Below are 22,124 nucleotides of genomic sequence, written 5' to 3'. Positions count from 1 at the left end.
TGAATAACATTAATTAATAACGAGACATAATCGGCAACTGGACTGTAGATACACGTCTATGTTTTCTTTGTTAACATTTGTTTTTCTTCCATAAATAGATAAAAGATAACACAATTAATAACTGATTAAATATTTGTATGGAATAACTAAGGATTTGTATATAGTAATACTATATTAAACCCTTGCACTAACCAAGGACGTATAATTAACTTATATACGTCCTTGCAATAACCAAATAAAATTCTGATAATTATTCTTTAATGGTTACGCAAATATAAAATATTGATGACTGTAAAATGAGTCTACTATAGTATTATCCAGCGGGGTATACAGCTGTACGTATAAAGATTAGAATGGTGAAAACCCCCGATAGCTTTCGAAATTATTAACCCTATGATTTCGCGCCATTTGTCTGCTGTGTCCGATTGAAAGTGTCCGATTGAAGTAACATTTTGACGGTTGTGATTGATATTTATATACATTCCTCCCTTTACAAGAATTTTTGTTTGATTTGTGAACCTTGAATGATCATTAACTGTTGATATGATCGACCACTCAAATCAAACAAAAATTCTTGTAAAGGGAGGAATGTATATAAAAAAAGGGGGGGGGAGGGGGTTGCTGTTCATTGAAATTCCCGTTCTTCGACATTTACATTTCAAAAAAAAATAATCTCAAACTAGCAGCTGATCATGGTTTTAAATTTAGCTTGAGCATAAAAATAATCATGGACAGTAAGGGCGGATCCAGCCATATCAAAGAGGGGGTCAAACCCAGGACTAAAAGGGGGGAATGCCCCAATTCAAAAGTATAATATTTATAGTCAAAAAAGGGGGGTTCCAACCCCTGGGAACCCTCCCCCTGGATCTGCCACTGGGCAAATCAGCGGGGGTAGCAATATTGACAAGCATGACATGGGAGCTTCCTGTTGGACCTATACTAATATATCTATCATGTCTATAGGTGTCATAGTATTAAATCGGATAGTATAATTTAACATTGTTTTTGTGGAAAAAGGAAAGCATTTGCATGAAATGGTTTTACATCATTTTATTTGTACAATCAGAAGTCAAATTTAAATCTTTATACACCAGTATCAAGTTGTTTTTTAGGGGGGAGTTATATTACTGCACTTTTGGTTCCTACTGTGACATATTAACATAAGCGTTGACACATGAAATTTACTAGAAAGCTAGTGCACACGAACTTTAAAGTTGACTATTTTGAGCTAAAAAATGGCACTTAGTTATATAAAAGTGGCACATGTGTCTCTTTCGGTTTGAAAATTTCCCATTAAAAGATATGTTTTTTTCCTAAACAGCTTAACTGAATTTCAAAAATGAAGTGTGGTAGGAAAAAATATAAAATTTACCATTTGTCAATCATTATTTTGTCATATCTCATGATATTTCTTAACAATTTCTCTTTCTGAAAGGTGCATATCTAAAACTGCTTAAATGGGTGTAATGTCACTCCAACTTCCTCCACCAGTATACACAGACCTCTAGGAAATAGCACAATTATAGTCATGATAGTGCTGAAAGTGGCGATAAACACCAATCAATCAAAATACATATATATAATGCTTTTCATGAACTTGTTTATCATTTTTGCTGGTTAATCTATATAAAATAATGTGTTTTCAATACTTGTTGATTTTTTAATTTGCTTGTAAAAACAACCAACTATGATACATAGAAGAAAAGGCTGTACAGCTTATTGAAAAATATGCGCCTCACACATACACCTTAACCCTCTTGCTGCCAGTTGTTTTTCAAGGTTACCAGAAAATACGACCGCTCGACGTTTGTGATGTCCCATGCTCAACAATGACGTCATTCGATATATGACGTCATGCCCTAATGACCGTTACATTTGGGAGCCATTGTAGAAAAATATTACACTGTTTAATCTTTTGTCTTTTATTTGAAAGAGGTACAGCAATGATGAGAAGCTTGCATAAATTAAAACATGGACATATGTGACCCTCCGGCACAGCCGGTTTTTAACACATGTGTCCTTCCGGCAGCAAGAGGGTTAATATGTTTTTGAAATATATGAATTTTAAGTTTTACTTAACATCAATCTACTGACTAGCTTATAAATGATCAGCGTGGAAGATAGTCTCATTTCGAAGTCATACCACATCTCTTTACTTTTTGAATAGTGAACCTGAGATAAATTATGATTAATTATAAAATAATCTCAAAGCTCGAGCTTCGCAATTATCAAAGTTTAAAAGGAGCATCTCCAGAACGATAAATGACTCGCTGCCTAACTTTGATCTCTGTGTGTGTAACAGTGTTGTTGTTCTTAGCATTGTGTATGAATTTCATAAAATTTGGACGAGAAAAACTTTAGTAAGAGTGTGGAAATTATGCATCAAGGTACATACGTTTTGACGTCTTTTTGGCATATTACTCATTATCATACACTTTATATTTGAGTATATATGAGACTATGCGAAGAATAAACATTATTCCCTAAATGATATTGTTTACACCAAAATGGATATAAAGGCTAAGATATTAAGAAAATATGAAAGACAGTGGAATTTATTTGTATGCCCCTGTCACTAGGTGAAGGTGGTATTAAGTGTTACTATGGTTACCTTTGATCATACCATTTGAAGAAAATTGCAATTTTTAAGATATGATAACAACCACAGTTCAACATGTTCGGATTTTTAGGATTTTATTTTTTTTAAAGACAACCCCAATAACAAGGGATTTGATGAGTTTGTTTGACATGCCAAGGAAAAATGGTGCCGCCTATCCCCCTACTCCAAGAAGACAAAGAACTATTGAAAATCATCCAATAGAAAAGAAGGATAGTAGTCATTTGGCATTGCCTGACAAAGCCGCAACAGAGCAAGGAAAAAATTGCAGAGGTTTTTAGCCACCCCCCCCCCCCCCTCAGTCAATTTGACAAATCTATAAAGGCTACAGAGATCTTTCAAATCAGGAAAGCAGCCGTTCAGAGTGATAGCTACGTTGGCTCAGTAATTCCGTTCGGCTATGGATGTGTGAAAAAAGAAGAGAAAGTGGTCTTCTCTGATGGGACAATTTTCTCACTCAGTGCTACTTGGGTAGCTGATCCAAGGCTAGTAGACATGAAAAGTAGCAGGAGACACAGTAGAAACAATTAATGTAAACATTGAGGTAGACAATTCGTTTGATTTGTAACATGTTTATATATTATAAAGTAATTGTGTGAGTGTTGAGTGACCAGTATATATAAGAAAATTAGGTGTGTGATTTTTTTTATTCAAAGTAGTAGCTTTTCTAAAAAAAGCTGACTTAAATAATAAGGTACTGTCTTAATCTTATGACTTAAAATTGAATCCTGTCCGGGACGAACAGTTCTTTCATGTAGGGGGCAATATAACGGATTTACCAACACCGACTGTCACTATCGTGAAAGTACGTTTCGTTCTTGACAGGAATAGTAGTAATAAATCTATTTTTGTATATCACTGCAAATTATGACATCATTAACTAACTTTCATACCTTTCAATTCTTACTAACTTATTTCTATTTTTTAAATATCTTTTCACTATACTAGGAATTTTAAGATACAAGTATGACAACAAAGTTAAGTCACCAATTAATTAATGATTGTGTTTACACGATAAAGCTGTGTTTTCATCGCAAGGTTTATTCTACATAAATGTGGTTATAAATGGCATAAACATATAATTTGTAGGCTCAAAATATTATTGGTGCATTATTACTTTTGTATTCATAGTTATGTTTAAACATTACTTCATGATTTCTCCAAATTATGAGGGAGAAAGGGATATATTGGTTGATTTTCATCAAATGGGTCAGTGTGTTACTTACCGTTTTGTATTATTCTGTTTGATTAAATTATCCATTGTACATGTATAAATGATATTCCAATGTGGTATTGTTATCTGTATTAATTGTTTCTTGTCATAATTACTATATATGTATTGCTTTCACCATATTTTCACTGAGTCACAAACACAACGTTTGACGTTAGACATTTTGTTTACGTTTATTTTACTGCCTTTAATCAGATTGATTGTCGTAATCGATAATTGTGACGTCAAAAGCAAGTGCTTTGGTATTTAGTATAAATAGAGAACACTTTGTTAAGTTATCTTCAGTCGTGATTCGGCTCCTGAGGTACTAAGTACTCTCAATTAAAAGTAATCACTTTGTGATATCTATTGCAACAGTCTTTTCTACGCTCAGCACATTTAATAAATATTAGACTCAAGTTTCAAGGTGATTATATTAAATCATATAAGCATACTTTAGGTCTATAAAAAGACGCTATAACTGCACAAATAAAAGACTCATCACATTTAAAAGAGTCAAGGCTATTTAGACCAAGAATAAATGACTCAGTCGTTTACCGTTTATACTAAAGCCACACACACAGTCACTCGACGTCTTTTTGACTCACATAAATTGTTTAACCATTTAATTGCCGTTATTTATAGACGGGAGAAAAGACTTCCAAAACTATGTATATATATATAATTGAATTGAATTGTTATTTTGTTAATTTAATAATGAGATAATAAATATTTCATTTATTTATTCTGTCTTGATCATTCACATTCGCAATAGCTGCCTGCTCAGAGCATTGAACGTTGTAAAGTAAGAGTTTGTCATTGTTGCCTAAAACAGGCTTAACAAATTTTGTTTCAACGAGCAAAAATTTATTCCAACATTTGTGACCTAGACCATTAACTGTAATTTGACCGAATTTGAAGAGCATTGATGACCGAAAATTCCTAAATTTTCCGGAATTTATTAGTCTTAACTTGCCTTAGGCTTAAGTATGTTCTTTTCATCTATGGGACTTTTATGATATTGTAGTTCTTTTTACTTGTATAATACATTGGCAAATTGACAGCTGGAAGTAAACGATGAATGTATTAATCTTTTCTTTTCTACAGGCTACAGGTTGCATGATCTTGATATAACCGTTGGACCTCAACTTGATCATTTGTCGATGTGTGCACATTACACAGGACCCGGCACTAATGGAGAGCATCTTGTATTTCAGTGCAAAGGTTGGTATATAGAAAGTCGTTTTGTCAAAATGACAATCACCAAAGGGTCAGAATATTTACAGTTTGTAGAGATCGAAGTTTTCGGTTATCTAAAAATAAGATAATTAACAATAACTTCAAATTGTTAAATTTTACAGTTAGCAGAAGTTACAGATTTCGGTTGTCTGACATTCAGATATATGGATCACAACGTCAAAGTATTCAGCTGTTATGATTTTTATTTTTATTATTTTTATATTCATCTTCATTATTTATTGTGATTACATTTTGAACCTCAAACATTTGAAGACAATCTATTTCGATGTAGACAGACAATATGTAAATATGTTGCTGTAAATGAGAAAGTGTCAACCCTCGCAAAGCTTAAAATATGTTGGTAGGATAAAAGATTTGAATAAGTTTTTGTCAGGTTTGCCATTTTACTGCTATTAATCATTAATAGATGCCTAATCACCATATAGACAAAATAGAAGTATATCAATGGGTATCATTTATGGTTAACGTTAAAATGTTTAGCAGGATATATTCTACAAAAAAGTAAGCATGGCTGAAAGGGTAAGTTGACTCCTTTCGGGTTTTCTATTTTAGTTTTCCTTCTTAATTTTAAGAGGCGAAAGATACCAAAAGGACATTCAAACTTGGTAAAAAATTGGTAGAATTCACTTATTTTTAAACATTGGGTCAATTTAGTACTTGACCAATATCAAATAAAGATTTGCATAATTTGTACATATCATATTGAACCTTTTACTTGTTTGATTATGTCACCATTTGAAATCTGTCTTATTTATTATTCAATGTCGCCTAAAATAATTATTCTTAATATGATATTATAATTCCAGTTTTAATAAACTTTATTTCTTTTGTAACATTTTTTAATAAAATTTGCATCAATTTGGGTTTTTTTTTTTCTTTTTTATAGCAACTGGGGCATTAAGTGTTACCCTTTACCGTCCGTCCTTCAGTCCTTCCGGCCGTCCGTGCCATGTTTTTTTCCGCACTCTAAATTAAGTGTGCATCATGCAAATTTTATGAAACTCATACCCAATGATTAAAAATAAAAACTTGCAGACAGAGTTCAAATTTGGTCAGTGAGTCATTTACAGTTCTAGAGTTAAGCCCTTTATAACTTTGAAAATTGCATTTTTCATTTCATTTCCGCTCTCTAACTTAAGTTTATATCATACAAATTTTATGAAACTCATACATAACCATGACAATGCTAGGAACCACAACATAAAGACACAGTTCGAATTTTGATTGGGAGTCATTTACCATTTTATAGTTTAGCCCCTTTTTATCTTGGAAAATTGAAAGGCTTTATTGTCCTCACCGGCATTCTTCATTTTTTCTTTATAAAATTGATACATTTTTATTACAAATGGAAGTTCATCAAATATGTAACTGGTAACTCGGGGATATTCAAAGAAAAGCGTGGCAATTACACTCAATTCGGATTAAACATTAATACATTTCATTAAATTTCACAGATAACAACAGTACCTTGTAGCAAGTATGGAAAATTAAAATTAGATTTTGAAATAACATAGTTGCAAAGTTGGATTTTCAAAATTACAGATTTACATACATGCAAATTAAGAAATGGGACTAAACGAGATATTTTGTTCGATTTATTAAAGCCTAAAAGACAAAGATGACTTGTGTATCCAATAGCCCTGCCTTACCCTTTATTTTAATTTTTTTTTATTTGAACAAGCACTACTAAAGTCCGACTCTTTCTCTGATTTAACCAATCAAAAACTTTAAAAAAAAAAATAGTTGTCCACCTACCTTCCCTTCCTTACACACAATTTATTATAAAATAAGGAAATATATTCTATTTTTTATCGATTATTCACTGATTTCCCTGATTTTCTTTTACATTATCGTCTATTATCATAACTTATGCATATTCCGTTGGAATAGAAACTATTTTTTTTTTAGTTTTAAACACAGAAATATATCAAACAGATGAATTGTATCATGCATGTGTACAAAACCGGGTATGGGTAGTTTTCGTATAAAACAACAATATATTTGCTAGATATTAATTTGATTGATTTGGTGTTTTATCTTGCGCTGTGGTGACACATGCACGAATTAGGAGTTGCATGTCAGAAACCGCTTAATCATTCCTAGCTAGGACAGTGATGCAGAAGCGCAAATAACAACAATATGAGAAAATGATTTGGTAAGGCCTTGACACATCGACAAAAAAAATAAATAAATAAAAAGACACAGTACCTATCTAGAAATACTCACTATTTCATACAGACAATTTCAACTAATTACAATATATAATAAACCTTTTCTCAGGTAAAATATAAATCTGAACACATATATTAAAAACCTATAATACTAACTTATTCAATAGATCAAACTTATTCCATGGATTGCATCTCAATAAACAACATAAAAGTCAAACTTACGTCGGTATGTTCCGCTGCAGTAAGTTTTCTACAATTACATTCAACCTTCAAAACCATCTGTTTGTGTCTATATGAAGGGAATGTGTAAAGCTTTTCAGTAATTTGCATTGTGTTAACGAAATTCCTAACTTGTTAATTTTCTGCTAATTGTTACGGTTGCATGTCGCTTTTTTGGTTCATTTATTTATCACATTATTAGTTCTTTATAGGTTTATTTCGCAAAAAGGATGAATATTAATATTTCATTACTGTAAATATTTTCCATTCATAACTGTTAATGACGAAGCAACCTCGCATTGACCTTCAAAATATGTTCCCCTTCTCAAACAATCAGAGCTCGATTGATTTCCAGCAGAATTTGGCTCGTGCAATGATTGTCCTATGAAAATTATTTAAGGCTCAGATTTTCAGATGTTTGGGCCTATGTAGGTAAAGACTAAAAATATATGCGATTTTTAAAAAGTGGTCTTGGTGAGGTGTTACGTGCATTTTGGTACTTCATTCATTTCAGAAATGTAGATTTCGACATTGTTTTACTGTTTAACTTTTAGTGTAAAATTCATAATAGATTTGTTCGCGTTGATTAAAGTTGAGGATCATTATTTGTTGACATTTATATATATATATGCTTAATTATAGACTGCTGGTGAATTGTCAGTAAATCAGTACATGAATTAATGTGGCGTTTCAGCTGAAATAATATATGTGTATCATCGTCTATTAATATTGTGTTGTGAAATAAAAATTATATTTCACGCAATTACTTATAGATAAGAACCCTGTCCATGTCCTGAGTATTTTTTTTTATTAAGATTATTCCCGGTTACTACCCTTCGTGCATGAAATTATTTAGGTTTCCCTGTATTCTTTCATGAAGTGATATTTTTTATGCTTGCATATTCCGAATTTTAGTATTTTAAATTTGAGCTGCAGAAATGGAATTTAAGTAAATAAACTTAAATTCAGTTATCGCTGGGGCCTCTTTCGGATTGTGTTTCATGTTTTAACTTTACCTAACATGAGTGACGTCATATTATGTGACGTAATTTAGTCCTTCACAGAATTTCCCAGCAAGCAAGCTGTTTAAATTTCGTTAGCGGTAAAATTGAAAAAGAAAAACAAGGTTTCAGAAAGTTTTTTTTTATGGTAAAGTAGTGTTGTTATAGTATGATTTTAACGTGTTTTATGTTTCCAATGTTGATTAGCAGTAGTCTTAGAAAGCAATTAATTTTATCGTCATTTTTTACCATGTTCCATTCGAAATTTATCGCCACGTGGTGAGCACATGCTTTCGAAAGAGCTGAATTCTATTATTCGTTTTCCATTATTATTTTATTTTAACAAATATAACTTATTAGATGCAATATTGTCCTAGTTTTGCAGCTTAAAATTATAATGATTTCGTCCTTATATTATAACATTATATTAGAACTCATGTAGTCTGGTACACATATGAAGACGAGTTTAAATTTGTTTTTATATTACGTTTAGCTTTTAAAAAACCATTGTGTGATGGCGTAATATGCTGTAACAGATAAGTGATCATAAGTAACTGTTATAGTATAAGTAACCGTAATAGCTCACGGGACTTCAATGTTTATATGTTATAAGGCAGGCGTTATCTGATGAGCTCCTGAATTACTATTAAATTTTCCTTAAAAGGGTATATATCGGGAATTGTGTATCCAGATCTTCCATAGCAAATATTCAGCAAAATATCTCAGCAAGGATATGAACGTACCAAGGTGCGAAGGGACGTACCCTTTGGGGCGAACGGACCCACATTCATTAGTGCAAATCCGGAAGTTCAACTTTCGGTACAATGTTAACAAATCTTGGAAATCTTGCACGGAGATAAGTAGCAGTAGCCCAAATCGTCATGCTTAAATGATAGACTGCTTCTGGAGTTATATCTTTATTTATCCTGCTATAAGTTTTGCGTGTACCTACACGCTTGAAACTGAAAACTGAGGATCGAGTCGGTCTACATGTATAATTTCTACTCTACTCTCTAGCCTGGACTGGGTCGTGATGGTATAAATGGTTAAGATAAATCACAAATTAAGCCATAATGTCATCAACAGGTCACAGCTTGAATTATTGTTGTAATAAGTATTACACTATGTCAGTAGGGATTTAAGTATTGATAGAATATACTATATTTTTAATTATTTTTACTATCATAATTATGCGTATATGTTATATTTTTTTTTTATATTATTATTTCGTTTAACACTCATTTGATTTTAGTATGCAAATTTTATACAGAAACACTTTTTGATGTGTTGGTTTAGCATAGTGGAACTACTTTTAATATTTGCTTTTTGTTGAGTTGTAGCATAATTTTGAGAAGATCAGCAAGAAAGCGAAAAGTACAAGACCTTGCTCTGCCAAGGAATACCACCACAAGGGCTTCGATTGTAACAATTGGACCAGAGACACAGACAACAATGACACACACAGTTTATGCAGGTCGTTCATCAAACTGGACTGGTTCCATGCCTCATCATGCCACATACTCAACTCATTTAGGAGGTCACGTATCATCATCAGGCGCCATTTATTCAAACCTACAGAGCTCTGCATCAGCATGTACAAAAACAGTGTCCAGCTTCACTCGGCACCCAGTTAATAATGTACCAGTACAAGGTAATCAGTCAGATTTACAAAATCAGTACATTACTTTAACGCCTACATGTACGTCTAACATATAACAAATGTATATTCCAAATCAGATATACAGAATGAATACAGATACTACAATAAACGTACCACAAAATATAAAGGACACATTTATTGAAGTGAATACATAGATATGGCTATATTATTAGCACTAAACCTGTTGTCAGATACAACAAACATGCAGAAACTAGTAGTACAAAATGGGCTGCTTTTCTTGCAGTCTGCTCCAAACCAGTCAAAAATATTCAGTATTGAGGTGTGGACAACAGCTTTTATTATATATACTAGTATTCATTGTAATCTTAATCCTGGAAGATTTCAGGAGTTGCTCAAATATTTGAGTATTATACACTTAGGTGCCAAGCGTTGTAATAATTTAGGCTGGAAGCATTAGGACGAGCAATATCGTTTGCGTAAAGCCATTGACCCTACTGGTTCCTGGGCTATAGTTGATTCCGAATTATGGTTGATATATATTAATGATAGTACAGAGAACAACAATTATAGTACTGTTGTACTTCAGTTAACATGAACACTGGGTCTTATTTGAAATGTTATGCTTTTAATTATGAGGGTAGTTGTTTCAAACAAGCTTGTTTTTATAAGCATGTTTGCATTCTTTGTAATGCAGGGCATCCTATCATAACCTGTCCTAATAGGCAGACATTTGCATTGCATAATTAAAGACCTTCTTATGTTAATCCAAGTTTCAGGTCACCTAGACCTCAAAACAGACATGATTTCTCATTTAGGCAACCTGGTTCAAACCCAAGACAGAGACCTGCTAATGCATTTATGGGACAAGGGACATACCTCCATAAGAATTAAATGTTTAGAAGCATGTTTGGTAAGTTACCCAAACAAAGAGGTTGCTGCTGAAATTCTAAATGGTTTTTTACTTGGATTCAGACTCGAGTATACAGGTCCTCGCATTCATTCTTTTTCAAAAATTTAATTTCAGCTGAACAAATAGTGATGAAGTTTAACACAAGTTGCAAGGCGAAGTAAGTCGTGGCAGAATGTTAGGGTCTTTCAAAGTTATGCCTACTTCAACCCTCGGTATAAATCCTATATGTCTTGTGCCCAAATCAGATAGTAGTTGGGGACTAATAACACATTTATCGTTCCAACCAGGTGAAAGTGTTAATTCATATATTGATCAGGTATATTGCAAGGTGAATTACACATCTTTAGACACTTTTATGAGCAGTGTTTCCTTATCTTGTGTTTGTAAAACTAATTTAATTTTTTTTAAAGCTGCCTTTTCACGTGCTTTTTATGAATTATTTAGGGTCGGAAGAATTGGTCATTACCAATTGTTTACAGAGCCATACATTGCGGGTATCAGACATACAGATTTTAAGGGGTTAGCTTCAAGTGTGCATTCCTTCGTCCAAAACAGACCAGTTGGGCAAAGGTTCAAATATTTGGATTAATTCTCAATTAGATTTGATGGTTTGTCCTATTAAATTGGTCAGCGAATTTTATTAAGTTGAGACCCCCAGTTTTGGGTCCTCACTTTTGTCATTTTGACGGTAGTCTTTTATCTAGCTATCAGTTCGTGTCTTTATTAAAAAAGGCTATAAATTTGTCTGGTATTGATCAAACTAGTTATAGTTCACATTCGTTTCGTATTTGGGCAGCTACTACCTTGTCAATGGAAGGGGTGCCTGATTGTGAATTAATGAAGTTAGGTCGCTGGAGTTCCAATGTGCTTTAAATTGTTGATGTATTTGTATTATATGTGTAACATAATACTTACATGTAGCTAATTGCTATACAAGTATTGTAGGAGATCATATAAATGTTTGAATAGTTGGATCCTCTATAGTAAAGCACGCTCGTCCAGGTGGGGTTAACTTAGGTCTAGGGCGCTTGAATGTGTCTTTGTGTTGGCATGGCAAGGGTGGCTTGATTGTGAAGCATGTTAAAAGTCATCTCAGAACAATGATAAAATATGAGGATCCACCACATTTCTTAATATTACACATAGCGGGTAATGACATAGTTAGTTCTAGAGTGGGTTTTTTGCATAATGAGATAAGGAACGTGATCAGATGGATTATGTAGGAGTTCACCAACTCTAAGTTAGTATGGTCTCAAATTTTAACCAGATTGAAATGGCGTCATTCAGACGACCGCAAAGCAATGAACTTGTGTTGCTATAGAATTAACATCTCTTTTGTTGTATTTATAATTAGCTGTGGGGTTTACTTACACTTAATGTCACCCTTAGGAAATGAATCGTGGTTGAACATCTTGGAAGGAGCAATAGAACAGTTCATTCTAAGAAAGGACCGTGCTTCAACTTTTGCGTGTGAATTATATATTTTATGGTATATACAAATACAATCATCTATATTGTGGTTTGTTGTAGTTTTGGTTAGTATTTTAATCTGTGTATGTAAACATGTTCATAAAAACGAATAGATTATTTAACTTAATTATTTGGTTCACAGCTTTGCAGCGAACCGCCCTTTTTATGGCTGTTGACAGAGTCTGTGTTTTCCTCTGTCAATGTGGCAGAATTCGCTGCATATAATCTTAAATTTAACTATGACATTTTAGGTTTTTGGATATTTACACCTGTGTATCCCACGGTGCATTCTAAATTTAAAGCACCAGTGTATCCCATGGTGCATCTTTACATTTTCATTTATCTTGAATCTATCTGCAAGGTTGCCATATTATATTCAGGTAACCAACCATTCATCTATCTATATATACATCTATCTATCTATATATATATATATAATATAAATCTATATAATGAATAAAAGCTGTGGCCAGATATCGCCAATCCATATACGTATTTTGTTTTAATAGCACCATCTGAGATAACGCATTTTCATCATTCAGACCGTTTTTCTATAAACCTATTCAGGATTAAACGAGACTGCTTTGGTTGGCTTTTCATTGAATAACACCCTTAGTCTGAATAAATTGAATAATTGGTGTTCCGGATATTTCACTGGTTTTAAACCTGAAAGCTAAACTTCAAAACGTCGAGCTATTATTTTGTTTGTTTCCTTGAATCGACCCCTATCGTACGACGGCCAATTAAACGTGTTTGCTCTGTCTGTTACACCTTTAACAGTGTTGGAACTACCTGTACAACCCTAGACTAGTTAAGACGTGGAAATTTGAGTTCTTGTCATGACAAATTAAAATAAGTTAATTTTTTTATTAGATTCAAACACACAGACACTTGTGGCTTGTAAATTGGTGAGATAGATAGTTCAAAAATTTGTAAAAGTTACACCACTCGTGATTTAATAAATTATTATCAGTGACTTTGTGTTGTTACATAGCAAGGTTATGTCGTGTCCCCGATTGCAATATCACAACTTCAGTATCACATACATAGGCATACATGTAGCGACAGATTCAAAAAGTATACACAACGGATAAAGCCGCCAAAGGAACATAACCTTAAAAAAAACTTAACAAAACAGACTCTTAAATCGTTTTAGTCGTATTTTTGTGCATGTAGTTTCTCATGTGCAACTGCATTTCCAGAAAAGGACATTTATATATTTCCGGTTTATTTTGTTGGTTCGTTGTTTAGGGCAGTCCATTCTCATTGGTAAACATTTGCAATGTTATTCAAAATTGATGCTTAAATATTTTATTTTATTTAAAAATGAAGCATATCATCAAAGCAACAGTAAGTTTATTAAATGTTTCAATAAAACATAATTAAGACGGCTCTTTTTCAATTTGATAAACACTGTTATTTACAACATCATATGAACAATTCTGATATAAGAGAAGTGCAGCTGATGCCGATATAAATAAATAGAACCTGTCAAAAAATTGTATCGCCGAACCGTTCACGGATAACATCATAGTTAACAGTTCCAGTAACTATATCAAGCTCAAGCGTTACAGAATTATTCAATTCGGGACCTTAAAAAATAACGTATTGTACTATGTAAGCGATTTAAAATCTGCCGAGCAGTCACTTCCTGTTGGTAAGATTAAATTTTTTGACAATGTTTAATAACGAGTTAGGTGTACATTTACCTTGCATGAAATCATGTGCACTTCTTACTTCTTGATAATTTTCATACTGCAAATTGTCAATCTTCAAATAAGTGATAACCACAATTAGATAAGAAGTGTAACAGCTAATGACACAAATAGCTTACACTAATAACCGAATTCATGCTGAATCATAAATTCTTTTATTAGTGATGCTCAATGATCAGAAACACGGTATTGACAGTATTTGTCAGTAGCTTTATTACAAACTACACAATTATAAACACATTTAACCAAATAAACAATTACATGTAAGATAGTTATATATATTAGATAGTATATATCGTAAATAGATAATTGAATAAACGTAGTCAACTTTCATATTGGCAAACTATACAAAAAGATAACTAAATAACTAACAAGATGGCGCAATATTTACAATAAATAAAGCATCAGATTAAATGAATACTGGGAAATAGAGATTCTTAAACTTTGTGTGGTGGCTCCTGTGATACAGAAACCCACAATACCAAATGTTTCGGGTGCTAAATGAAAATATGACACACTATGACGCATATTTAAAGGAAACACAGCGAAATGTGCCAAATTTTCAAAGGCATTTAGCCCAAACCTAGCCATTTGAAATGTACCCAAATTTGTTTCACAGTCGATGGATTCTGATATACATGCATTCATCATCCCCTTCATTTTGTCTTAATCACTATATATACGTTTTAATGTATATAGACCATTAATTATCTTTTCAACTGGCAATTTTGCTCCGACATATCTTGTTTATTAGTACCGAACTCCAAGGTACATGTATATTCAAAAAGGCGAAGTCTAAAAAACTGATGAAATCAATGTACGTTATCAATCAACGAAACGTGTGACAAACACTGTCATAACCCTTGTTACAGGCGTTTTCCGTAGAAAAAGGGTGGGTAAAATCTGATTTTATAGCAAGCTAAATCTCTCACTTATATGACAGTTGTTTATAGTCCGTTATATTGACAAAATTGGGCAACCAAAGCAGACATTATAGGTAAATGTGAAAATTGTTGGGACCCAGAAGCCAAAATTATGTAAATTTACATCACAACTCACAAAACATTTAAACAAACATTCATAAGATGATGTAGTTGATAGTAAACTTGACAAAGACGCCAACAGAAAAAATTACACTCCACCAATACTTTACCAAGAGAAAAACAACTAACAACTCATGCCTTAATGTTTTTGAAATATTTCTAGAAGATGACGTAAATATGGCAACATACAACCTAAGCGTTGCCAATAAAACCTTACATGGTAAATTATATACTATGTTCGAACATAATCAAACATATTTCTATATTGCTCAAAGCTCGACCCTGACTTCATTACAGTTACAATTATCATAAAAAGCATTGTAAAAGAAAAGAAAATGGTAATCGACATGCATGATAAACAATTGATTTTATCTAAAAGTAAATCGTTTATCATCCAAATTGACAATCCATATGGCACTTTAAATTACATTTTAATTCGCATTTTTTATTAACTTTAAACATAATTCATATTGTTTATAATGCTTCGTTTAAATGCTGGTGGTGGACTATTACTCCCCTAGCCAACTTTCAGCACAGTAATGAGTCATAACATACATTTCATTTTTGAATTCGCATTTATTCACAAACAATGGTTTAAAATCTCTTCTTACTCTCGTATAAAAAAAATATATATATTTACCCTTTACTTAATTCTTTTTGGTTTAAGCCTTCTTAATGAATGTACACGCTGATCAAGAAACGAGATTCGAATGCAAATTGTGTAAATTGTTATTATCATTTTATAACAAATAGATTGAAGATATTTCTTTAACTTTTCCTTATCAAATATTTATCAAACTATTTCAGATATTTTACAAATTGTATTGATTTTGTTTTTTTCTAAATATCTTAACAAGATAAAGTTTGAACACATCGAATGTTAATTATTGTATTATTCTTAGGTTTACATTCCTTGAGTAAAAGGTGTATGTAGAGGGGTTAAGATGTTTTGGCCAGGTCCTTTCGAGTTTAGTTCATCTTAGCGCTTTATATGTCTAACTCATCAGGTTTGGCCATTGGGCATACTTGATTAGTCTATTGCATGTAACACTTTTCGAGCTCATACATATACATATGTATATCATATATTCCTAACATCGACCTTGTTGCGATCGGAGCAATTCTTTGTTGACAATCTATTTGTCTAGTAGATTGTGTTCTAGTTTTCGTATTTCTATTTTATTTACTTGGCATCATTCCGAGAGAACAAACTAGGGGAAAAATATTGAAACCATAAACTTTTGTATGCACTTTACAGTTGTTCGAATTCCATAATGCATTATGTCTTGATATATAAGAGATACAAATAATTATTGGCTTGAATAACAAGCTCAACATATATTTTTAATTGGATTTGCCTATTAATACACTTGCAGTGTTTTAATCCCTAACGTGCACATAAATTCAAAACAAAAGATCACGTGCACAAGAAACATTCAAAATGCGTCATTCGTGCATATCTTCAAAAGCAGTATTAAGTCCTTTTGATTTTGTAATGCATATTTTGTTGTCTTTCTGAGTCGCTATGGTTTCGCTATTTTTATTGAGCTTTTGAAACTCACCCTTTTTATCCAAAGTCTTCCTCCCGAATACTGTTTTTCTTGTTATCGCTTCTTCTCGTAAACCTAACACCAAAGAAACCGTAAAAATTATAAAAAAAATAATGTTTTGTCAATTTATAAGTATCGACTTGACGCAATGTTATCTCCCCTTAAATATTTGAAATAAGCTGTTTGGTAGGATCACTACGTAATCATATGTATTAGAGACTTAGAGTCTTTTGTTTTGAAAATCTTGATCTTTGACCTTGAAATTAAAGTCAAGGTCAAAAGTCAACTCGACCTTTGCTTTAACTTCTTACATGTACATGATAAAGACAAATACATAATATATATATAACACTAACTTTGTATAGTATTGGACGACAGAGGAGTCTAAAAGAAGTCAATCTGAAGTTATATTTAATTTGTTTACCGAAAGTGGCAATTTTTGCGCTTATTTCACGATAAAGTACCTATAAACCCTATTTTTAGGATCAGTATGACGCAACATATTTTCTAGACCGGAAGTAGTCAATTACCCCTTTTATTTCAAAGGAAAAACATAGAAACCATATATTTTTCGAATCGGTTAAAATATGCTACCAATTGACATTTTGAAACCGATGAGATGATTATTTCACTTATTTCATAGAAAAGTACAAACTAAATATTTTTCGAATCTGTGTAAGATAAGTTATCTCCTGAAATTGTTTTTTAAACGAATGGTATATATATATTAATTCTTTAAAATTAGTTTTTTGCATATCTATATAATAAAGAGGCGGAATATAACAAAAAGATAAACAAACTCATTAATCGAAAACGAATTGACAATGCCATGGTATAAAACGAAAAACGACCAAAGACAAACAATAGTCTACAATACACAATCTAGAAAACGAATTAAGACAAAGCAACACGATCAACATGTAAAGTGGATAGATTTGAATCGGTCTCTGAATAATTGGTCTTTAATTCTATTAAGAATTTGACATGGTTGAACATTTAAAACTTTTGGTAGGTAAAAATATAGGCAGTTATTTTTAGGATGCATAATTTATTTTTCCCTCTAGAATATATGTTTTCGACTTATCAAAGTGTTTATGCTAACCCTTTCGGAGAGAATAATAATATTAAGATACTTAAAATATATCATTCAATTTTATGACTTATTCAAAAGATACTAAGGGGACATTCAAAACTAAAATTCCCAATTAAAGCTGTAAACGACATAGCAAAATGAAAAAAACGACAAAAATAAGATTATCCCCGAATTTTGTCGCTCAGTTTTTCATTTGTTTTTTTGCGTATTTGTTATGTAGACTTATTGGTCTTTTTGTCGTTTTTTTCATTTTGTTCATTTTTCATCATTGGGAATTTTAGTTTTGAATGTCCCCTTAGTATCTTTTGAATAAGTCATAAAATTGAATGATATATTTTAAGTATCTTAATATTATTTGTGACTTACATGTAAATCACAAATACGACAACAAAAACCAACGAACTTTTCGTAACAATATAGTGATGTTTATTTAAAACTGAAGACTGATTTGACCCTTTTCTGTCGTGTTGTATTAGGGCCATAAACAAATATAAACACTCATGAACACTGTTATATATAATTTATTAGAAAACCCTAAAACCCGAGTAAGATGACCAAAATGGATACATGTGCTTTGCAGAATGACCATGCGCTGCCACATTGGCTACGTCGCCTTTCTTGAGTTTTACTACTACGGTTTTAGTTGCAGGTTGATACTCCTTGTCGTTGTAAGCGCTGGCACGATTTCCTGCAACAACTTTACCATTGACTACAAAATCACTCTCAAAACTGGTATTAGGTGACGTCAATGCAGTCCAAGTAAAACTATATACACCATCATCAGGACAAGTAAACAATCCGTTTGATGGGTTGTAAGCCTTTCCCATGTTCAGAACGACTTGGTCGAACATTACAACCGCTCTTGGTTTCAAATTTTTTATGTCTGATCCGAGGTTAACATGAAATGCAACATTCTTTTTGTGATCAGTACCACTGCATTTACATTTGTGTTCTGCAATAGAAACAAGAATAAATATACTTTTTGCATTTTATTGTACTCTAACACAATTTTCATACAGTCAAATTGAAAGCAATTCTGTCTTGTCATATAAAATATCAACAATAAAACATGGTTGTGTCCCTTGAAAAATAAAGAACTGCGCAAAGAGCGCATGAGACGCCCGTCGCTTTTTCAAATAATAAAGTTTCATAAATCCTCAATGTCATATCAGAAAAGTAACGGGAGGTTATTTTAATAGATATAAACCAGTCACCATAGTTTCATGAAAACTTCTCAAAGCACTTTTGAGTTATTGTCCGAAAACTTGAAAATCCCCCTTTTTAATGAATAAAATCCCATAACTCGGAAACGTAAATTTTAAAATTTAAAAAAATCGAAAGGGAACTCACGTCAATAGATATAAACAATTCACTAAAGTTTCATGCAAATTGGTTAAAGCGTTTTTGAGTTTATTGTCCGACATGTTGACTGACGACGGACGGACAGACGGACGGACAACAGTATACCATAAAACGTCCCGTAAACGGGCGTATAAAAAGAAAGATAATTAATGCAATATAAGTTTTTAAAAATTGTATATCAACAGTTAGTTAAGTGATAGTCCTCTGTTCTTACCTCCTCTGCAAGGGAATTATAATAAAGTTGCCACTTTTTCAAACGATTTGATGTTTAGGATTTACCTCAAATTTCTGACAATTTTATATTAGAATCTTGTGTTTAGATTATGGTGACTTTGAGAGAAAGGTGAAAATATAATTTTCTTTTTCAATTATATTTACTATAAAAGAAGACATGATATTCATTTTCCACCGTTAAATAACTCAACAAAGCACTTCTGTTTCTTATATTTCCATATCTCCCCATTGAAAATGTGAATAGACGGCTAATTCTTAAATCAAATTTCTACCAAACTCCTGTCAAACTCTTCTGATATAGTCTTGTATGTCTAATTTTTGATATTATTAAGGTTTTAAGTTCAGAGTACGGTATCCGTATCATTCCAGAATTCGAAAGGGTTTATAACGAATAGCTAATTGATAGCTGAAGTGCCATTACACATTGCGAAATGGCCAACCAAACAAACGCATTTGTTGTATATCACTTGTTCATATCACAATGCAAGATGTATATCTTTACGCAGGAAATAGATAACCGGCCATAATCGTAAGAGAAATGTATTAACCAATTAATGTAATTAGATCACTAGGCGACTATGATCATATCATTTTATGTGCAAGTAATTACACATCTGCAACAGAATTTATTCACAATGATAGACATGGCAAATATTATAGCAATATTCATGAAATACATTTTCTTTGAATAGAAAAGGAAAGTAGTTGTCCTAACATTAATTTACTGAAACCTCACCATTTGCTCTCTGTTTTATTTCTTCAAAACGTTGTTTTATAATTTCAAGAAGCTCTTTCATGCTCAATTTATCGCATTTCTTTTCCAAAGCTCTGGCAGACAATACAAACATCGCAATCAGAAGTAACGCTGTTGCTCTCATCCTAAATAATAAAAAAAGTTATGGGTTTAGTAATAAATTGAGTAAGATATCAAGGAGTCATTTGTAGATTCTTGATACTTATGACTTATAATTCTTTAGTTCCATCGTATGGTGGAAAAGGTAAAAATTCTATCGACGATATCTGGTGTTATCTTTCATGACGTTAGTCAAATCATTTTGATCAAAGGAAAAGCAAAATCTGGCAGAATGATCAAACAATTTTCCCATCTTTTTAAAAATTTAGCTGTTACAATTTCCATAATTGGATTAAAGAATTGATGGGGTTCGTGTTGCTCAGTTTTTAGGTTTCTATGTTGTGCATGTTGTGTTTTGTATACTGTTGTGTGTCTTTTGGCATTTTTTTTGCCATAGCGTTGTCAGTTTTTTTTTTCGACTTCCATGTGTATCAGATTTAATGTCACTTTGGTATCTTTCACCTCTCTTTAACCACGTTCTTCACGTTTTTTTGGAGGTAACATTGCACTTTAAATCTCTTTAATTATATGACTTCAATATATATACATATTTGATACATTCTCATTGTAACATTTAAAAAGCCAATTAGAGTTTTCAAATCCACGAAAAATTTATTTAAAACTGTCATAACATTAACGAGAAACACAGTGACTAGATAGCTTGGTTTGTTTTGTCTGAAGCAGGAAAGCGTATTTCAAGAAGGTCGCCGTGGTATTCCTGTGTCAAAATCAATCTAAATACATAATACAAATGTTTATTTCAATTGCTATAGTAACAAGGGTTATGTCTGAAATCAAAATTACATGAGTGAAATAAAAGATACTGTACTGATCATGCTGATAATAAATCATATTGATAGTAATATACATTAGTTTACTAACCTGTTTTATTTCCGGGACTGTTTAAGTGTAGAGAGTGATGGAGCCTCAGTGTATATGGCTTTGTACAAATACTATACAAAATTATAAACAGCATGAAATAGTATAACTTTTGTCACATATCATACCTGTCACGGAATATAATATTTCAGGAAATGTATCCTTCTCGTATAACATTTTTAAATATTATATACAAATTAGAAGATGTGGTATGACTGCCAATGAAACAATTATCCATCCAAGTCACAATGTGTAAAAAGTAAAAAATTATAGGTCAAAGTACGGCCTTCAACACGGAGCCTTGGCTCACACCGAACATCAAGCTATAAAGGGTCCCAAAAAGACTAGTGTAAAACAATTCAAACAGGAAAACCAACGGTCTAATCTATATAAATAACGAGAAACACTTATGAACCACACCAACAAACGACAATCACTGAACAACAGTCTCCTGACTTAGGACAGGTGCATAAAAATGCAGCGGGTTTACACGTTTAAACAGGCGCCAACCTTCACCCTAACCTTAAACAGTGGTATAACACTACAACATAAAAAAACACACAATAAGATATCAATTGAAATGGCTTAACTCGATCAAAAAGACAGTACACAAAAACAAGTAAATATACCCTGAACGAATAAGTTTGATCCATAACACAATATAAATAAAAAAAGATGTTTCAATGTCAAAAAGAAAACTAGGACAGAATGGCATTAAAAAAAGTAACGTACACAGGTAAATTTAAACATAATAATGTTGTTGTTAGGAGTACAGAAATATTTTTTTCAAATTTGTTGTTCATAGTACGAGTACAGAAGTGAAATTTTTTTTCGTCATACTAAATAATTATCAAAGGTCGTTCATATAAAAAAATAGTAAGACGAGACATAATATAAGATAAGTAAACACCGCATA

At 32.2% G+C, this 22,124-nt stretch overlaps 1 protein-coding gene across 2 annotated transcripts in view; it reads right to left on the bottom strand.

The window, feature by feature from the left end:
• The window catches only part of LOC127712132 (complement C1q-like protein 2), a 67,002-nt gene extending 45,721 nt beyond the window's left edge, over positions 1–21,281 (bottom strand). The window contains exons 1-3 of one of the 2 annotated variants that reach the window (XM_052218395.1): positions 21,212–21,281; positions 20,213–20,355; positions 18,384–18,832 (exon numbers count right to left, since the gene is read on the bottom strand). In XM_052218395.1, the coding sequence (XP_052074355.1) occupies positions 18,405–18,832; positions 20,213–20,354 (570 nt within the window). In that variant the 5' untranslated portion in view covers position 20,355; positions 21,212–21,281 and the 3' untranslated portion in view covers positions 18,384–18,404. Of the gene's footprint in view, positions 1–18,383; positions 18,833–20,212; positions 20,356–21,211 lie in introns of those variants that run through there. The other variant, XM_052218398.1, reaches the window with a different exon arrangement.
• Between the last annotated feature and the right edge of the window lie 843 nt (positions 21,282–22,124).

Source organism: Mytilus californianus, unplaced genomic scaffold (genome assembly GCF_021869535.1).
Source record: "Mytilus californianus isolate M0D057914Y unplaced genomic scaffold, xbMytCali1.0.p SCAF_8, whole genome shotgun sequence".
NCBI lineage: Eukaryota > Metazoa > Mollusca > Bivalvia > Mytilida > Mytilidae > Mytilus > Mytilus californianus.
The sequence above is the reverse complement of the archived record's forward strand: the minus strand, read 5'-3'. Positions and strand labels throughout refer to the sequence as shown.